The sequence below is a fragment of the Arachis ipaensis genome, chromosome B08 (assembly GCF_000816755.2).
Source record: "Arachis ipaensis cultivar K30076 chromosome B08, Araip1.1, whole genome shotgun sequence".
Taxonomy (NCBI): domain Eukaryota; kingdom Viridiplantae; phylum Streptophyta; class Magnoliopsida; order Fabales; family Fabaceae; genus Arachis; species Arachis ipaensis.
This window is the reverse complement of record NC_029792.2, coordinates 118051645-118066266: the sequence shown is the minus strand read 5'-3', so window position 1 is coordinate 118066266 and position 14622 is coordinate 118051645. Positions and strand designations below refer to the sequence as shown.

Sequence of the window (14622 nt, the reverse complement as noted above, 5' to 3'; positions counted from 1 at the left end):
TTGTGTTTGATATAAGATTGATTATACAATAATCTATATAAAAGTAAATATTTTAGAATTATTTCTTTTTGGAAAAAAAAAGGATAATTATTAATAAAGACCTAATTAAAAAAATATTTAATATAAAAGAATAAATTAAAAATTTTTAAAATATGAGGATATAATTTAAATTTTAATAAATTATTATACAGACTAATAAAATAATTAAATCTTATTTATATAAGAATAAAAGTGACTAAAAAGTTTGGACAACAAATAGAACATGACGTTTGGTTAATGTATTATGTAGAAACATATATAAATACAAATGTTTATATGGTTGCTTTTTGTATGTTTGCTTTTTTTAATTTATTTAGTTAATTTAATTTCATAATAAAATAAAATTTGATTTTAGTTTTTAATTTTATATATATATACTCCTTCTAACATATAAATTTTTTGATTTATTATTACTACAGGTAAATAACTACGGACACATCCATAAAAAACATCCTCCTCCAAAGGAAGAAGAAAATACAGAAGTGAATAGCTTTCACGGAAAGCCCATACCGAAGCATCCACCATCAAACAATCCCGCTACGGATAGCTACCACCCATACATACCGCCACACAAAGGTCATCCTCCAAAACAGGGAGACAACTCACAGGAGGATACCTATTTAAATAAACCTCCACATGGTAGACATGGAGATCATCCTCACCACGAGGCGCAGTCGCAAGAAGATAACTATCCTGGACACAACTATCCTGGACACAGGCCACGACACCCTCCACACCCTTCAACTCCTGTTAACTGAGTGCTCATCACTCGAAACTATATATGATATGTTAGTTATGAAGCATTCATGGACCATGGTGTTATCATGTATGCATAAATAAAAAAAGTTCTATGATTGAACTTGCTTAAGAAGTCATTTACCTGTTTGTGTGGTATATTGTAGTATAAAATTATGTCTAATTTGTGTCGTGCAATCATGTTACAGTCTAATATAACCTTTACTTTAAAACTGTTATAATTTCATCTCATCAGTCATCATTCTCTTTTGGATATCAAGTTAACAAATTTTTATGTTATTATTGAAATGAATGTAACATGAAATTTACACACAAAAAAGTTCTCACACTCAATTCATTTTGTAGTGAGATAAGAAATGTAATTAAGGTAATATAATCGTTTTAAACATTAATTCATCTATTCCATTTATATAGAGTAATAAATATAAAAGATATTACTAATAAATTATTTTCATCGTAATATTATAAGAAATTGGCCTAATAACTACCACGAAACAATCTGAAAATCGTTTCAAAAATAATAAGTAGCTACCGCCTAGAAAATGATGTTTTCCTCGCTAATCCGCTGCCACAGTTTAGCGACAGTCCCAAGTCCGTAACTGAATTAAAAGCTAATTTCATAGAAAAAATAGATACCATAATTGTTTGGTGAGTTTAGCAATCCAAATTGATATCATAATTACATTTTAAATTCTATAACTCAAGTATCGCAGAAAAGTTCAATTAGGCTCAAATGTGAATAAATTATTGTCAATAAAGGTCTCCCATAGCATGATGTTGGCTTGGATTCATCCTTTCCTGCAATTTCTCATCTTATAGAAGAGTAGGTGATGAATTCGCTTGAGGTAAACTGAAATGGTTGATGTGAAATAGGATTCCTGCAACAAATCACACACGAAAAATGTTAATTAAAAACATATACATATAACTGCATCTAAGAAAATTAGGTGTACAAAGATACACACGGTCGAGGTCCATAAACTTTGATCTGCCGGACATGAGTATCCCTTCCATTGAGATGGTTTGACAAAACAGCAATTTGCAACATGAAAGTGTTCACAAAAGTTTCACTGAAATTAATGAGACAATTAGAAGATTATGTCAATATGTTAACTGACATGAAAGAAGCAAGATAAGCAATCCTCAACAAATACTAAAACAATTTGAATCCCAGAATAATAAAACAATGGTTTTTGGTTTGGGGATATTCATGAATATTATTAGAGCCACAGTTTGATTTGTGGTTTGATGATTTTCGACTTGGTGAATACTGGTGGTGGAAGGAAGAACATGTTAGTGATCTAGCATGCTGACGAAGAAGATACGAGTAAAATAGTTATTTTACAATTTTTTTGTCTTGTACCTAATATTATTACCAAACAAAATACACAGACAATCTTTTTTTACTGTCTCTAATTTTCTATCTCCGTCTCTCTGTCTCTGTATTTCCATTGACAAAATCCAAATGGAGCCTAAAACAGAGACCAAATATTTCAAAATGACTAGAAATTAAACTGATGAATTTACATTCCTTAGAATTCTAAATTCCCTGAAATTTGAAAATATCTCATTCAAATGCAATCTATAGAGAAAACTACCTTCCGTTCTATCTAAGGCATGCTTACTAAAATATTGTGTCCATCCTATAACTTTCAAAATAACCCATGATCTGTTAAAGAAATCAGCATGGCAAGAAGGCTGTAAATAGACTCGCAATATAAAACACTGATCGTCAATTTACATGAATGATTCTGTATTTAGGACGTCTCCATGTCAGATAACAACACAATACCTATGGAAACATCCTACTCCCATTTCTGTTAAATTTATTTTTAAATTTATTATATTTGTAATTAAATACATCAAGGATACTTTTTTTTTCTTTCCTAGACACTCACAGATACTCGCAAAACATGGGTTTCTTTTTGCTTGCAAATGGTTTTGAGAAGCTTAGTGGTTTATGTTTATTTAACACACTTTTTATCTCTATAATTTGTAGTAACTCGCTCTCTTGTTTTTCATGTGTTGCTTTGCTCATCTTCAAATAATATACATACCTCAAAGAACAATCTTAACATATATAATCATATTGGTATCTTGTATCGTTCAAATTATGCTTATTTCCGTATCAATATCATACTTTTTCTTAAGTGCTTTATAGTTTGCAACCTTGTGCACGGTTGGAAGTTGCATATCACATAGAAACAATAAAAAAATTCTGAGATATGAAAAAGCAAGACACATACTATATCCTTGGTATCAATGCTTACCGAGGATCAGTTCCAGACAATGAGAGATAAACCCAACCAGTAGGCTTCACAAGTTCCACAGTTTTTATCTCCTAAAATAGTTCAAAACGTCGTTACCGGATTAACAACAGTGATCATCAATATTACAACAACAACCACAATAAAATTATTGTAAGGCCTACAAAAATTCCGGAGACTTTTTTTTTTTGTTTCTTCCTCAAAAGTTAATTGCCTAAAAGAATCTACTGCTTAAGTTCATAGGGGGAAAAATATATTAATGGCACTAAGTCGCCAAATATGTTCATACCTTTTGGAAAACATTATATGTATCTTAGAAAACTTTAATTGTCAACACTTAAAATTCTAAGGAAGTATCAGCCCCCAACCCTCTATCTTTTATTTGTTGATAGTAGTAAAAGAAATAAAGAGCTGAATAAACGGCACTCTGAATAAAATCCAAATTGGGAAAACTACCTTCAGGTTGTGAAAGCCATCACCAGCACGGATGGAAACCTTGCTTGGCGTGTAACTCTCATCGAGCTTGAAATCCACATAGAGAATAATTAACTAAAAACAAGCCAAAACAAATTCAGCAAAATTAGAATCTTTTAGAAGCAGCTTTTAGTTTCTTTGTTTCTAGGTTGAATGTACATACTTGTAATCTAACTTTCTTTTGAAACTGAATGTTAACCAAATGGGGTTGAGCACCATCAGATCTGAAACCAAACATAGCAAACAACACCTTCATGATCTGAAACCAATGTTACACTGTGACAAAGAGAGTGACTCACTGCCAATAGGTTTCCAGGTTGTCATCACGGAGACATGAAACTCCATTGCCAGGCTTGCAGGAGCTAACACTCCAGGCAGCCTTCTTGCCCATCTCTCTGAGGTCATCATCCACAACCAAGAGTTGATTCCCTCCAGTGAGCTTTGCTTCTTCTTCACCCTCCGATGACTCTGCTGCCATAATCAATGAAAGCTGCAAAATTGGTTTGTGGTATATGGAATGAGGAACTTGTAATAAGGAACTTCGATAACTTAAGCATAAATCCTGGGAACCCTCCATGTTTGAAAATGAATAAGGAATTGTAAGAACCTGACATCTAGTGTAAGTAGAAGAATGAACAGTAATAGAAGGGCGAGATGCAGTGATATCAGTGAGAACCTATCCACTATCCAACAATATAAATTCACAGGATATATAAAAACAGCACAACAATGTAAAAACAGCAGCTCAATTCACCATAATCGTATAAAAACATCAACAAATCAACAGATTATAATCCAATAACTGAATAACTAAAAAAAATTAAAAAGCTTACCTGATGATGTGAAGGCAGAATGCGGGGGGAGAAGAGGAAGACCAAGCACGACGAGGCAAAGACCGGCGAGGGGAGGAAGCAGCGACGCGAGCCCCGCCGGATGAGGATGCGACGACGACTACGAGAGACGCACAGCGGCAGAAGAGCAAGGAGACGCGACGACACAATGAAGGCGAGCAACGGAAGGAGGCGACGACGCAGTGCCGGAGGTGCACAGGAGCCGGGACGAGACGCAGAGGATCCGGCGACGTGGAAGCAACCGCGTGGTGGCAGATTTGTGAGTGTGAGAGAGTGAGAGGGAGGCTCTGCCTTTGGAGTGAGCTTCAGAGTTGAGACTTCAGAGAGAGTGAGCTTCAATGTATTTGGGGTTTTTTTAGTACAAAACCACGTCGTTTTAGGGTGTGGGTTTTAAAAAAAAATCTTGAACCGGTCCGAGTTTGTCAAGCATGCCGGTTTTTACTAAAATCGGTCGGATCAACCGGCTTTTATCAATTCTTTATTTCTTTTCCTTGTCTAATACCCTGTTTTGCCCGAACCAGTCCTATGGCCAATTCGCCCATTTTTAATCTGACCGGCTGGGTTAATCCGGTGCTAATAACTATCGCAGTCTTGCACACCCATCCTTTCTTTTAATTTTAGATCAATTTTTGCTACATTTACACTCTTTAAAATAAGGCAAAAATTTATATACAATTGTCTTCGTATGAAGTTGATAATTGAAAACTGTAAGATGATTTAAATAATTTGACTAAATTATTATCTAACAATTCTCAAATATCAACTTTATATTAAGACAATTGCACGTAAGTTTTCACTTTAATTTGGTTCAGATTTTGTCTTATATTAATTTTGTTCTAATTTTGTTGTTCTTTCCAAAGACAAAGGACAAAAGGTGTGGAAGCAAAACCTAGTCCGCTAAGGATTCACTTGTGCTACTGTGAAGAAGCCTTGCCGTTGTCGTTGTGTCGCCTTAGTTTGTGGGTGTTTCTTGCTCATTGGTTCCACTTTGTTCCTTTTAATCCTTTCTTCTTATTTGGTTTGTTCTTTGTTCCTCCCTCCTTTTTTTTTTTATTTGGAAGCATTATTATAAAAGATCATTAGAATTGTATCTTAACATAGAGTACATCAAAGAATTAAAAGAAAATTGATTAGAAGTGATGAATTTTATAAAATTACAAAAATACTCAACAACATAAAGAATACTTAAATTTTTTTTATTAGCTAAACTTTTTAATCTTCAATTCTTAAATTTTTTTTAGGAAAAGTCTAGGTGACCAGCAACTTTTTTAAATTCTGGCCAGCATGTAACCAACAAGAAAAAGTGAATTATTTGATGAAATCTCACACCAATCTCACACCATTAAAACCATCATTGATGACTATTTGATAGCTACAAATCACAAAAGTTGCTGGCCCCCTAGCATTCTTTCTTAGGTAATTTTTTTATTTATTTCTTTTTTATAAACATATTTTCTTTGATTCTCTATTATATTCAATTCCTTATTTATACACCTTCATCTATCACAATAATTTGTTGTTAGTGAATCCTCTAATCTCCAATTCACCATTAGTAAGTCTTCTTACTCGTATTTTTTTACTTGTTTATCTTCCGCAAAAATTTGCTTCTCTTAATCTTTGTATGTAATAATAATTATTGGTTTATCATAAACGCTTGTTCAATATATTTCCAATTTTGAACTAAAATTATGTAATTCAGAACTAAAATTAATAAAACAAAACAAAAGAATTTTAGAAAATAAACACCTTCTATAAAATTTTTAATTGATATAATTTTATTACGAGTCAAAGATCCAATGAATAATTGTGTATTAGCTAAAGTTAGACAACTCTAATGCTTCTATATTATTATTATTATTCCTTATGCTTCTACACAAGTAGATTCTATACTACTATTCCTTATGCTTCTATATAAGTAGATTAGGGATGTCAATGGGGCAGGGCATCCCCCGCCCCCAAAATTAATCCCCATTTCTCGCGAGACTCCATTCTCCATCTCCCTATGTTTAACATTCATATGAAAATTATAGTAAAAAATATCAAAAAAAGCAAAAAACAAACTAAAAAATATTATTACAAACACACAAACATATCTTATCTAAGATTATAAGTCCAGAAATACAACATAGCAAATCATAGTCCATAAAATAAAATCTTAAAATATAACTTTCATTATAAAGAAAGCAATAAAATAAAGTTTTTAACATCAAATATTCTTTCATTGTCAGCATACAACTTCCAACAAACATCTCCATGTTCTCTGTTAAAATAACAGAGACATAAATATGTTAACATACAGTGACGAGAATGGAAGCAAACATGTAGACGCAGAAGTGGAGAGGGGAAAGACGCCGCGCCTGAAGAGAGAGAACGACGCAGTGAAGCTGCCAGGGTGACGGCGCAAGAGTGGCTGGTGGCGAGCTATGAGGGTTTTGAAGTTTGAACAAAATGGAGAGTGAGTGAGTGACTGGAGTCTGGAGAGTTGGGGCTTGGGTGGGAATAGAGAGTTAGAGACGGCGCAGCAACAAAGGTGAGAAGGGAAGATAGGGTTAGGGTTTTTAATGGGTGAAATTACTAAAATACCCCCTATGTTAGAAATAAAGTAAGGGTATTTAAGTAAGTTTAACAAATCGGAAAATTATTGGGGATGGGGCGGGGATCCCCGCTCGGGTCCCCACGCCTATCTCGGGGAAATTTTTCTCCCCATCCCCATCCCCACGGAAAAAATTCTCTACCATCGGGCCCCATTCGGGGCGGTTCCCGTGCGGATCCCCGCCTCCTAGGGATTTTTGACACCCCTAAAGTAGATGATATTAGTGCACCAAGTTCATTTGAGTGAAGTTGATGCTGAAATTGAACAATCCTTAGTTCAAATTTATCATGTTCAATATCATTCTTTTTTGGCTTGGCATCACCTTACTCAAACTCAGCTACTTAGAAAGCTTTAGAGTTCACTACAAAGAGTATGGCATTGGCATATCTTGACAATACATACAGATTTGCATAATTTAAAAAGAAAATTAAACATAATATTATTAATAAAATACCCGCATCAATTAAAGTTTAGAGTTTCACTAGAGGTAAAGAAAACACTACATATTGCTAAAGTTTACTAGCATTTCTTATTAAACAGTTAACTTCAAATCATGACCACTAACTCATTCACATTTAAGACCAAGAGCTTTGTTTTAAATCTTCGAGTTAGTTGTGTAGTTAGCATGTTTTGCTCATAGTTAGCATGTTTTACAAATGCTGAGCTTAAATTTTGGTTTATAATCTTATTTAAAAGTTTTCTAACTTATTAGCATAACAACTAGGTCCCAGAGACAAAGATAAGATGAAAATGAAACAATCAATAGATAGATAAGAGTAAAGAGCCGTTTGATGATGAGTAGAATAAGATTTCATTAAACTCAAAATAAAACAATTAGGCTAATAATAGAAGCATATACTGTTATACTATAATTGATCATTCAATAGTATGTAAATAAAAATGATCTTTCAAGCATAAAATAAATCTGAATTGTAGTTGAAATAGCCATCATTATCTAGTACGTGGGAATATCCATTAGACTGCATAAAATAATTTGGGAATTTTCTTATGTTGAAAGGTTTTTCATTTCCTAAATTTTGAAAACAAAACTATGAAGTTACAATCTACTGTACATATCAGACAAAGTACAAAATTATGCAAACTTCATGAGTAAGACACTGTTTTTTGTAAACTTCGCTAAAATCGGTAAATAATTAGTCAATAAATTAAATTTTAAATAAAAAAATTAAAAATACAAAACTAATATCAAAATAGGATAGAGCTCGACAAAACAAGAATTTTGATACCAATTTTAAAAAATTTGGTCCAAAGTTGGACCGGATAGGCCAAACCGGTTGAACTGGATCCAAACCGAGTCTGTGGGCCCAACCGGACCCATCATTTAAATGAGCTGAAGCTCATTCTTCCCAGTTCTGCATGCAAGAACACGCTAAAGGCAAGCAAACAGGGGGGAGAGCATCATAAGAAACCTAACCCTCACTTTAATTTCAAATCTAGATAACTTTTGATCCGGAGCTCCGATCATCGCACCGTTTGCGGCCACGCGTCCGCGGCGTCGAGCTCTACAAAGTCCAATACATTGTTAGGTAAGAAATTCACGTTTTTCTACTCAATTTCTCCATTTACAGTTTCGAAAATCTATGAGCAATTATGTTGAAAGTTGTTCAATTTCGGTGTTTAGGATCAAATTAACTTGGTGGACTTGCTGGGTCTTGTCCCGATTTCTCGTTGGTAAGGTGAGAGTCCTATAACTCTAATTAATTCATTAATTTGGTGTTTTGGGTATTGAATTTTGGGAATATGCTTGTGATACTTATGTTAGGTGCATGTAAATATGTGATATGAAGCAATTAGATATGTTAGGAGCTTAATTGGAAGCTGGGAGTGAGTTCTAGTTGCTGGATTTTGGTGATCGAGGCTTACAATTTGGCCTTGTGGGTTGCCTTGGACCAAACGCGGTGATCGGCCAAGGTATGGTTTAGGTTTCGCGCGTTTAATATTTAAGGTGTTGTGAAAACTTAGGCTAGAAGAACCATAGGTTAAGTTGAATTGGTTAATTGAATTAAATGATTAGTCTTGTGAAGTTGTTGAATAAATTGTGGATGAACCTGTATTGGAATTTATGAGGTGTTGAAGTTATTGAATGTGTGATCTTGAAATTGAGCTAGTGTTAGAAATTGTGAGCATGAATTTTTGGTATGGAATTTGTGTTCTTGAAACCATTAATGAAGGGTTGATATATGTTAATGAAATTTAATTGATATAGGTTGATAAAGGGTTGATATATGTGATGAAGGGTTAGTATATGTGAAGAGTTAATATATGTAAATGAGGGGTTGTTTATATATGTGATGTATGTTGATATAAATTGGTGGTTAAAGCTGGTTGGATTAGTTAAAGGTAAATTGAAAGTGGTTGTTAATGAAATAGGTTTGATGTGTAGTAATGTGCAGGTCTTGATGGTAAGAAACTTGAAAATTATATTGGTGAAAATGAGGTTTGGAATCAAATTGGTAAAAAGTGAATTTTAATAAACTTTGGAAGTCCATAACTTGCTCCTCAAATATTGGATGGAAATGTGGTTTATTTTAAATGAAAGATGGTTTTACAAGCTTTTAAACGATATCAATTTTGTGAAAAACGGAATTTTGTAGAGCAAGTTATGGACGATAGAAAGTGGGTGTATGAAACTGGATTAATGCAAGTTAAAAACTGGTTATGCAGCTTTCTGGGCATTCTGCATTTTGGAAAAACATCCATCCATGCGTACGCGTGGCCCACGCGTACGCGTGGCGGGGCATTTTAGCGACGCATGCGCGAGAAGCCATGCGCGCGCGTGAAAGGCTAATACGCATGATCACGCGTACGCATGACTCACGCGTACGCGTGACCACTGCCTGTTGCAAAATCGGATTTCGGCTGTTTTAAACCAAATTTTCACTTCTAAACCTCCATTTTCTTTCCTTTTAGACTTAGAGTATAGTATTAAGTCTAGTAGCTAGTTGGAGCTAGGAAAATAAGATAACTTGGGGATGAAGTAAGAGATAAAATGATGAGTTATATGAAGGAGATGAGAAAATTAAATAAGGTTTAATGCCATGGCTTGATATAAGATTATATGTTGTTTATGAAAATGAAATGACTTATGAATAATGATATCTGAGATACGAGTTTTCCTAGGTAAAAACCGTGGCTCGCCACCACGTGTTTTAGGTTGAATCTCGATACTCTGTTGACCCTACGTCGTAAGGGTGACCGGGCACGTATAAATTCCAGGGTATGGATAACCCCCCGTTGAGTGATTATATGATGAATGAATGTGAACTCTATGCATAAACTCTTGGAGATGCGCGACGGGGGACATTTTAAGGTTTTCGAACTTGTCGGATTGGCTGGATAACCGACAGATGGGCCCCATCAGCCATAGGACAGGCATGCATCATGTGCATTTGTTTGTTTTTATTGTTATGCATTTTCTGAGTTTGCCTAACTGTATGTATACATCCTACTACCTGCTATACTTGCTACTTGCACTATCTTCCTATTACTTGTGCGTGAATTTGTCTGGTTACTTGTCTTTGCTGAATTATGGATGACGGAGGAACGGAGGAAGGGTGAAATGGTTTGTTAGGTTAGGTTTAAGATTGAGTGAGTTTAAGCAGGTTTAGTATACCTACCCCTATTTATGGCTTCTGTTTAGAAATTAAGTTTTACAATTGTATGACAGAGTTCTAGGATTGCCTTTGGTATTCCCAGGACCTTATTTATTATACGCGTGGCATCTTTACCATGCTGAGAACCTCCGGTTCTCATTCCATATTGTGTTGCTGTTTTCTGATGCAGGTCGAGAGGCTCCTCGTTAGGCGCCTGGATTCCTGAAGCGGAGTAGTCCTTGGGATGTTTTGGTTTATCAGTTTATGTATATATTTACTTAGTTACTTAACTTGCTCTCCAAGAAACTTGTTATTTTGTTCCTCATAGAGGTTACAGGAGAGTTAGGACTTTATTTCTGTATTTTGGGTATTTTGGGATGCTGGTATATATATATGTAAATATTCTCCGGCCAACCTTGGCTTCGCAGGCTGAGTCAGGAGCTAGTTTCACTGTATTCTTGGCTCTCTTTTCGTTCTTTTGCTTATTTATATCTATAATCTTTAGGTTTTTTAGCATGCAAGTAGTTCTGTTTCTTGAGCGTTGCGCTTTTTTATTTTGCGATATTGTTTTACCCATTTTTCAAGGCTCCTAGTTAATTACCTCTTCTCCTATTATTATATATATATTTCTTTTTTTAGAGGTCGTAATACCTTACTATCTCAGTCTTATGACTTAAGCATAAGATTAAGTATGGTAGGGTGTTACATTATGGTATCAGAGCAGTTCGTTCCTATAGAGCCTGAGGGATGGACTGACTATGCTCCTGGGCATACTCTGGGTGTCTACACATGCTATTTAGGGTATCTAACTGATATATATGGCATTAATGCTCATGAGCATGCATTTGGGATTTTGAAATACTGGACTGGAGATATTGAGACTGATCACCTTGATATCACTTATTTGGTATGAACAGGAACCAAATGGCGTCTCGTGGGCGCGGTCGTGAGTACAATCAAGGTCGAGGACGGAGAGTTAATGAGGTAATCATACCAGTAGATAGTTTGACTGAGATCGTGACCGCAATGACGAGTGTCGTTGCTGCCATTGGTGCTGTTGCTGATGTGACCATCCGAGTGATGGATGGGGTGGAATCACAAGTTGGAACTGGCAACAATGGTGATAATGAATATGAAGGTGGACATAATATTCCGAGTCAGGGGGTACCAGTGGGTTATCCAGAGCAAGTTAACACAGGTCAGGCAATGGGAGAAAGCTCAAGGAGGACTGAGGTAGCAGGGAGTAATCGCCGAGAACCCTTCACAAAGAGAAAGGGAAAGATTACACCTAGGAGTCAGAATTTCAAAAAGAATCATTTTGTCGCTTCACACTCTCAGCGCCGGAACAATGACCGAAGGAACGACAACCGTCTGGATCCGAACATAGAAGGGCAAACCAGTACCCAACCGGATGACTTAAGATGCCCAAGATGTAAGAAGTACCATCCAAATAGACCATGCAGGGCCGGATTAAGTGTATGTTACAAGTGCGGAAAGCCGGGGCATATAACTCGAGACTGTCTATATAGAAAGCGCCAGAATGCAGCCGAATCCGATTCTCAGACCTGAGGTAACCATGAACTAGCAGTTGAGTTTTTAGCTACCTTACATATCATTAATATATAATATCCATTTGTGAAGCATGACAAGTTTTGATGATCATGGAGTATGAGCCGATGGTTAGTCGAAGACTATTAGCTGTTGAGATGGGGCGATACTTAGCTAACTTAGATGAGTGTCTAGGTTCTTGAAGGATAAGAATCAGAATGACAAAGTGGAAGTAGGGTGGATTATACTTAAGGAATTGGAACTGTCGAGAGCTATGCGGAGTTACCGTTTGAAATCCAGTGACGTTAAAGACTTCGAGGAAGAGGAATAGAGCAGATTTAACCTTTAGTTGCTAATTGATTAAGGGACAAGTAAAGGTGAGACCAAATTTCTATACGAGAGAATTTTCGAGACCATTTTTGAAGATGTACCAGAACTTCCACCTTAGAGAGAACGTGAGTCTACGATAGACTTAGTGCCGACAGCCGGATCAGTGTTGATTGCACCACGAGTGAAGACATCATTATAATCAGTAAAACTCAGGACCGAGTTGAAGGGAGTATTGGAAGAGAGAATCGTCCAACTAAGTGTTTCTTTTCGAGAGTGCACTAACTAATCTTCACGACTTAATCTAGCCTTTCTCTTATAGCTTACATTGAAAACTCTATCTTGAGTCTTTCCTGTAAAAGCCCAACTCGTCGTTCTTCTGATTCTATTCCTTACTCGTATAAGGCTTGTCTCTTTTGGAATAAGCCTGAACTCGTCCTAATATAATCACGTAACCCTTGAATTCTAGAGACCTGCGGTGCGTGGAGTTGCTCTCTTATGGAAATCGCATTCCTTTAAAGTCAACTAGAATCTATTCAATTCGACTTGCCCTATTCTTTCTATTCAAGCTTTGATTCGAACTTCTTCCCTGAGATGCAACTAGCAGGTTTCTTTTCATGTGCATTCCATTAGAAATTATTGAACTTGAGCTAGTGTTAGAAATTGTGAGCATGAATTGTTGGTATGAAATTTGTGTTCTTGAAACCATTAATGAAGGGTTGATATAGGTTGATATAGGTTGATAAAGGGTTGATAAAGGGTTGATATATGTGATGAAGGGTTAGTATATGTGAAGAGTTAATATATGTAAATGAGAGGTTATTTATGTATGTGATGTATGTTGATATAAATTGGTGGTTAAAGCTTGTTGGATTAGTTAAAGGTAAATTGGAAGTGGTTGTTAATGAAATAGGTTTGATGCGTAGTAATGTGCAGGTCTTGATGGTAAGAAACTTGAAAATTGGTGAAAATGAGGTTTGGAAGCAAATTGGTAAAAAGTGGATTTTAATAAACTTTGGAAGTTCATAACTTGCTCCTCAGATATTGGATGGAAATGTGGTTTATTTTAAATGAAAGATGGTTTTACAAGCTTTTAAACGATATTAATTTTGTGAAAAACGGAATTTTGTAGAGCAAGTTATGGACGATGGAAAGTGGGTGTATGAAACTGGATTAATGCAAGTTAAAAACTGGTTATGCAACTTTTTGGGCATTCTGCATTTTGGAAAAACGTCCATCCACGCATACGCGTGGCGTGGCATTTTAGCGACGCATGCGTGAGAAGCCATGCGCGTGTGAAAGGCTAATACGCATGGTATTTAGAGAGGGACGGACGATTACTATTCTCTTTGATATTTGCAAAATAAATTAATATTTGTCATTAAAAACATTTTATATCTTTTAGGGAGCGACTATAGTGTGGATATAAAAAGTTATCTACACTTGTAGATTTGTGGTGACATACCTTAGAGCATAGTTGTTAAAACTGAACTGAATCTATTAGGAAAACCAATAAATTAAACCTTAAACTAAAAGTGTTAATAGAGCATGATATCACTTTTTATCATTTAGTAAATTTATATTCACCTATGTTATAATATTTATGAGATTGTAATATAATACAAAAGATTATCGCACCTGTGGATGGTTTGAGGTAGCCGACTGAAAAAGAGTAATTTAGTGATACGACATTGTGAGGTAAATCAACTATATGACTTTCATCCTAAAATAAAATGAAAAAAATAAATATAATAATTTTAGTTCTAATTCTTATTTTTAGTATATTAAAATAACATATGACCAAATTAGTTAACTTAAAATATAGAAAAACAATAACAAATTAAAACTAAAATTAAAAAAAAATTAAGTGTATTCCGTAGGATTTAGAAAGGGAACGATTAATATTTTCTTTTGTATTTTTAAAACAAATTAATATTTACCACTAAAGACATTTAATATCTTTTAGGGAGTAACTATGGTGTGGATATCAAAAATTATCTACACCTATAAATTTGTGGTGGCATGCCTTAGAGTATAAATGTTAAAATTGGACCGGACCGAACAATTTAATAGAAAAATCGATAAACTAAATCTTAAACTAGTCCAATACAGTATTCTAAAAGTATTAACAACAGTCAATATTGTTACGATAT

At 35.0% G+C, this 14622-nt stretch overlaps 3 protein-coding genes across 9 annotated transcripts in view; 2 read left to right on the top strand and 1 right to left on the bottom strand.

Moving 5' to 3' along the window:
* Positions 1–1021, top strand: part of LOC107613362 (early nodulin-75) — a 2079-nt gene extending 1058 nt beyond the window's left edge. Inside the window, exon 2 of the mRNA XM_016315327.2 lies at positions 459–1021. Coding sequence (XP_016170813.1) covers positions 459–797 — 339 coding nt within the window. The 3' untranslated portion in view covers positions 798–1021. The remainder of the gene's footprint in view (positions 1–458) is intronic.
* LOC107613361 (anaphase-promoting complex subunit 10) lies at positions 1392–4718 on the bottom strand. Of its 5 annotated transcripts, XM_021109822.1 has the most exons (8): positions 4370–4603; positions 4144–4219; positions 3836–4026; positions 3700–3760; positions 3519–3611; positions 3066–3136; positions 1761–1865; positions 1392–1673 (listed from the first exon to the last, which is right to left on the bottom strand). In XM_021109822.1, the coding sequence occupies exons 3-8, from the start codon at positions 4012–4014 to the stop codon at positions 1604–1606; spliced, it is 579 nt and encodes a 192-aa protein (XP_020965481.1). In that variant the 5' UTR covers positions 4015–4026; positions 4144–4219; positions 4370–4603; the 3' UTR covers positions 1392–1603. The 5 variants fall into 5 exon arrangements, 4 of the variants coding, with proteins under 4 accessions (XP_020965481.1, XP_016170812.1, XP_016170811.1 ...); XM_016315326.1 differs by lacking the exon at positions 4144–4219 and having other exon boundaries at positions 4370–4718; XM_016315325.2 differs by having other exon boundaries at positions 3836–4219; positions 4370–4499.
* The window catches only part of LOC107614534, a 7343-nt gene continuing 1078 nt past the window's right edge, over positions 8358–14622 (top strand). Inside the window, exons 1-4 of one of the 3 annotated variants that reach the window (XR_002352949.1) lie at positions 8358–8527; positions 8623–8677; positions 8764–8912; positions 11512–12164. Coding sequence is in view for 1 of the 3 variants with exons in the window: in XM_021109820.1 (XP_020965479.1) it covers positions 11519–12163 (645 nt within the window). In the remaining 2 variants the exon portion in view is untranslated. Of the gene's footprint in view, positions 8528–8622; positions 8678–8763; positions 8913–10784; positions 11129–11511; positions 13358–14622 lie in introns of those variants that run through there. The other 2 variants (XM_021109820.1, XR_002352948.1) reach the window with 2 other exon arrangements.

What these genes read in the sequence shown, in the direction of transcription:
- LOC107613361 (XM_016315325.2), bottom strand. Translation starts at nt 4,113, where the DNA reads ATGGAGGGTTCCCAGGATTTATGCTTAAGTTATCGAAGTTCCTTATTA. An exon ending in TTGTCTGGAACTGATCCTCG is followed by an intron (nt 1,866 to 3,065) that starts GTAAGCATTGAT and finishes CATTAATTTCAG; the next exon opens with TGAAACTTTTGTGAACACTT. An exon ending in AAAGTTTATGGACCTCGACC is followed by an intron (nt 1,674 to 1,760) that starts GTGTGTATCTTT and finishes GATTTGTTGCAG; the next exon opens with GAATCCTATTTCACATCAAC.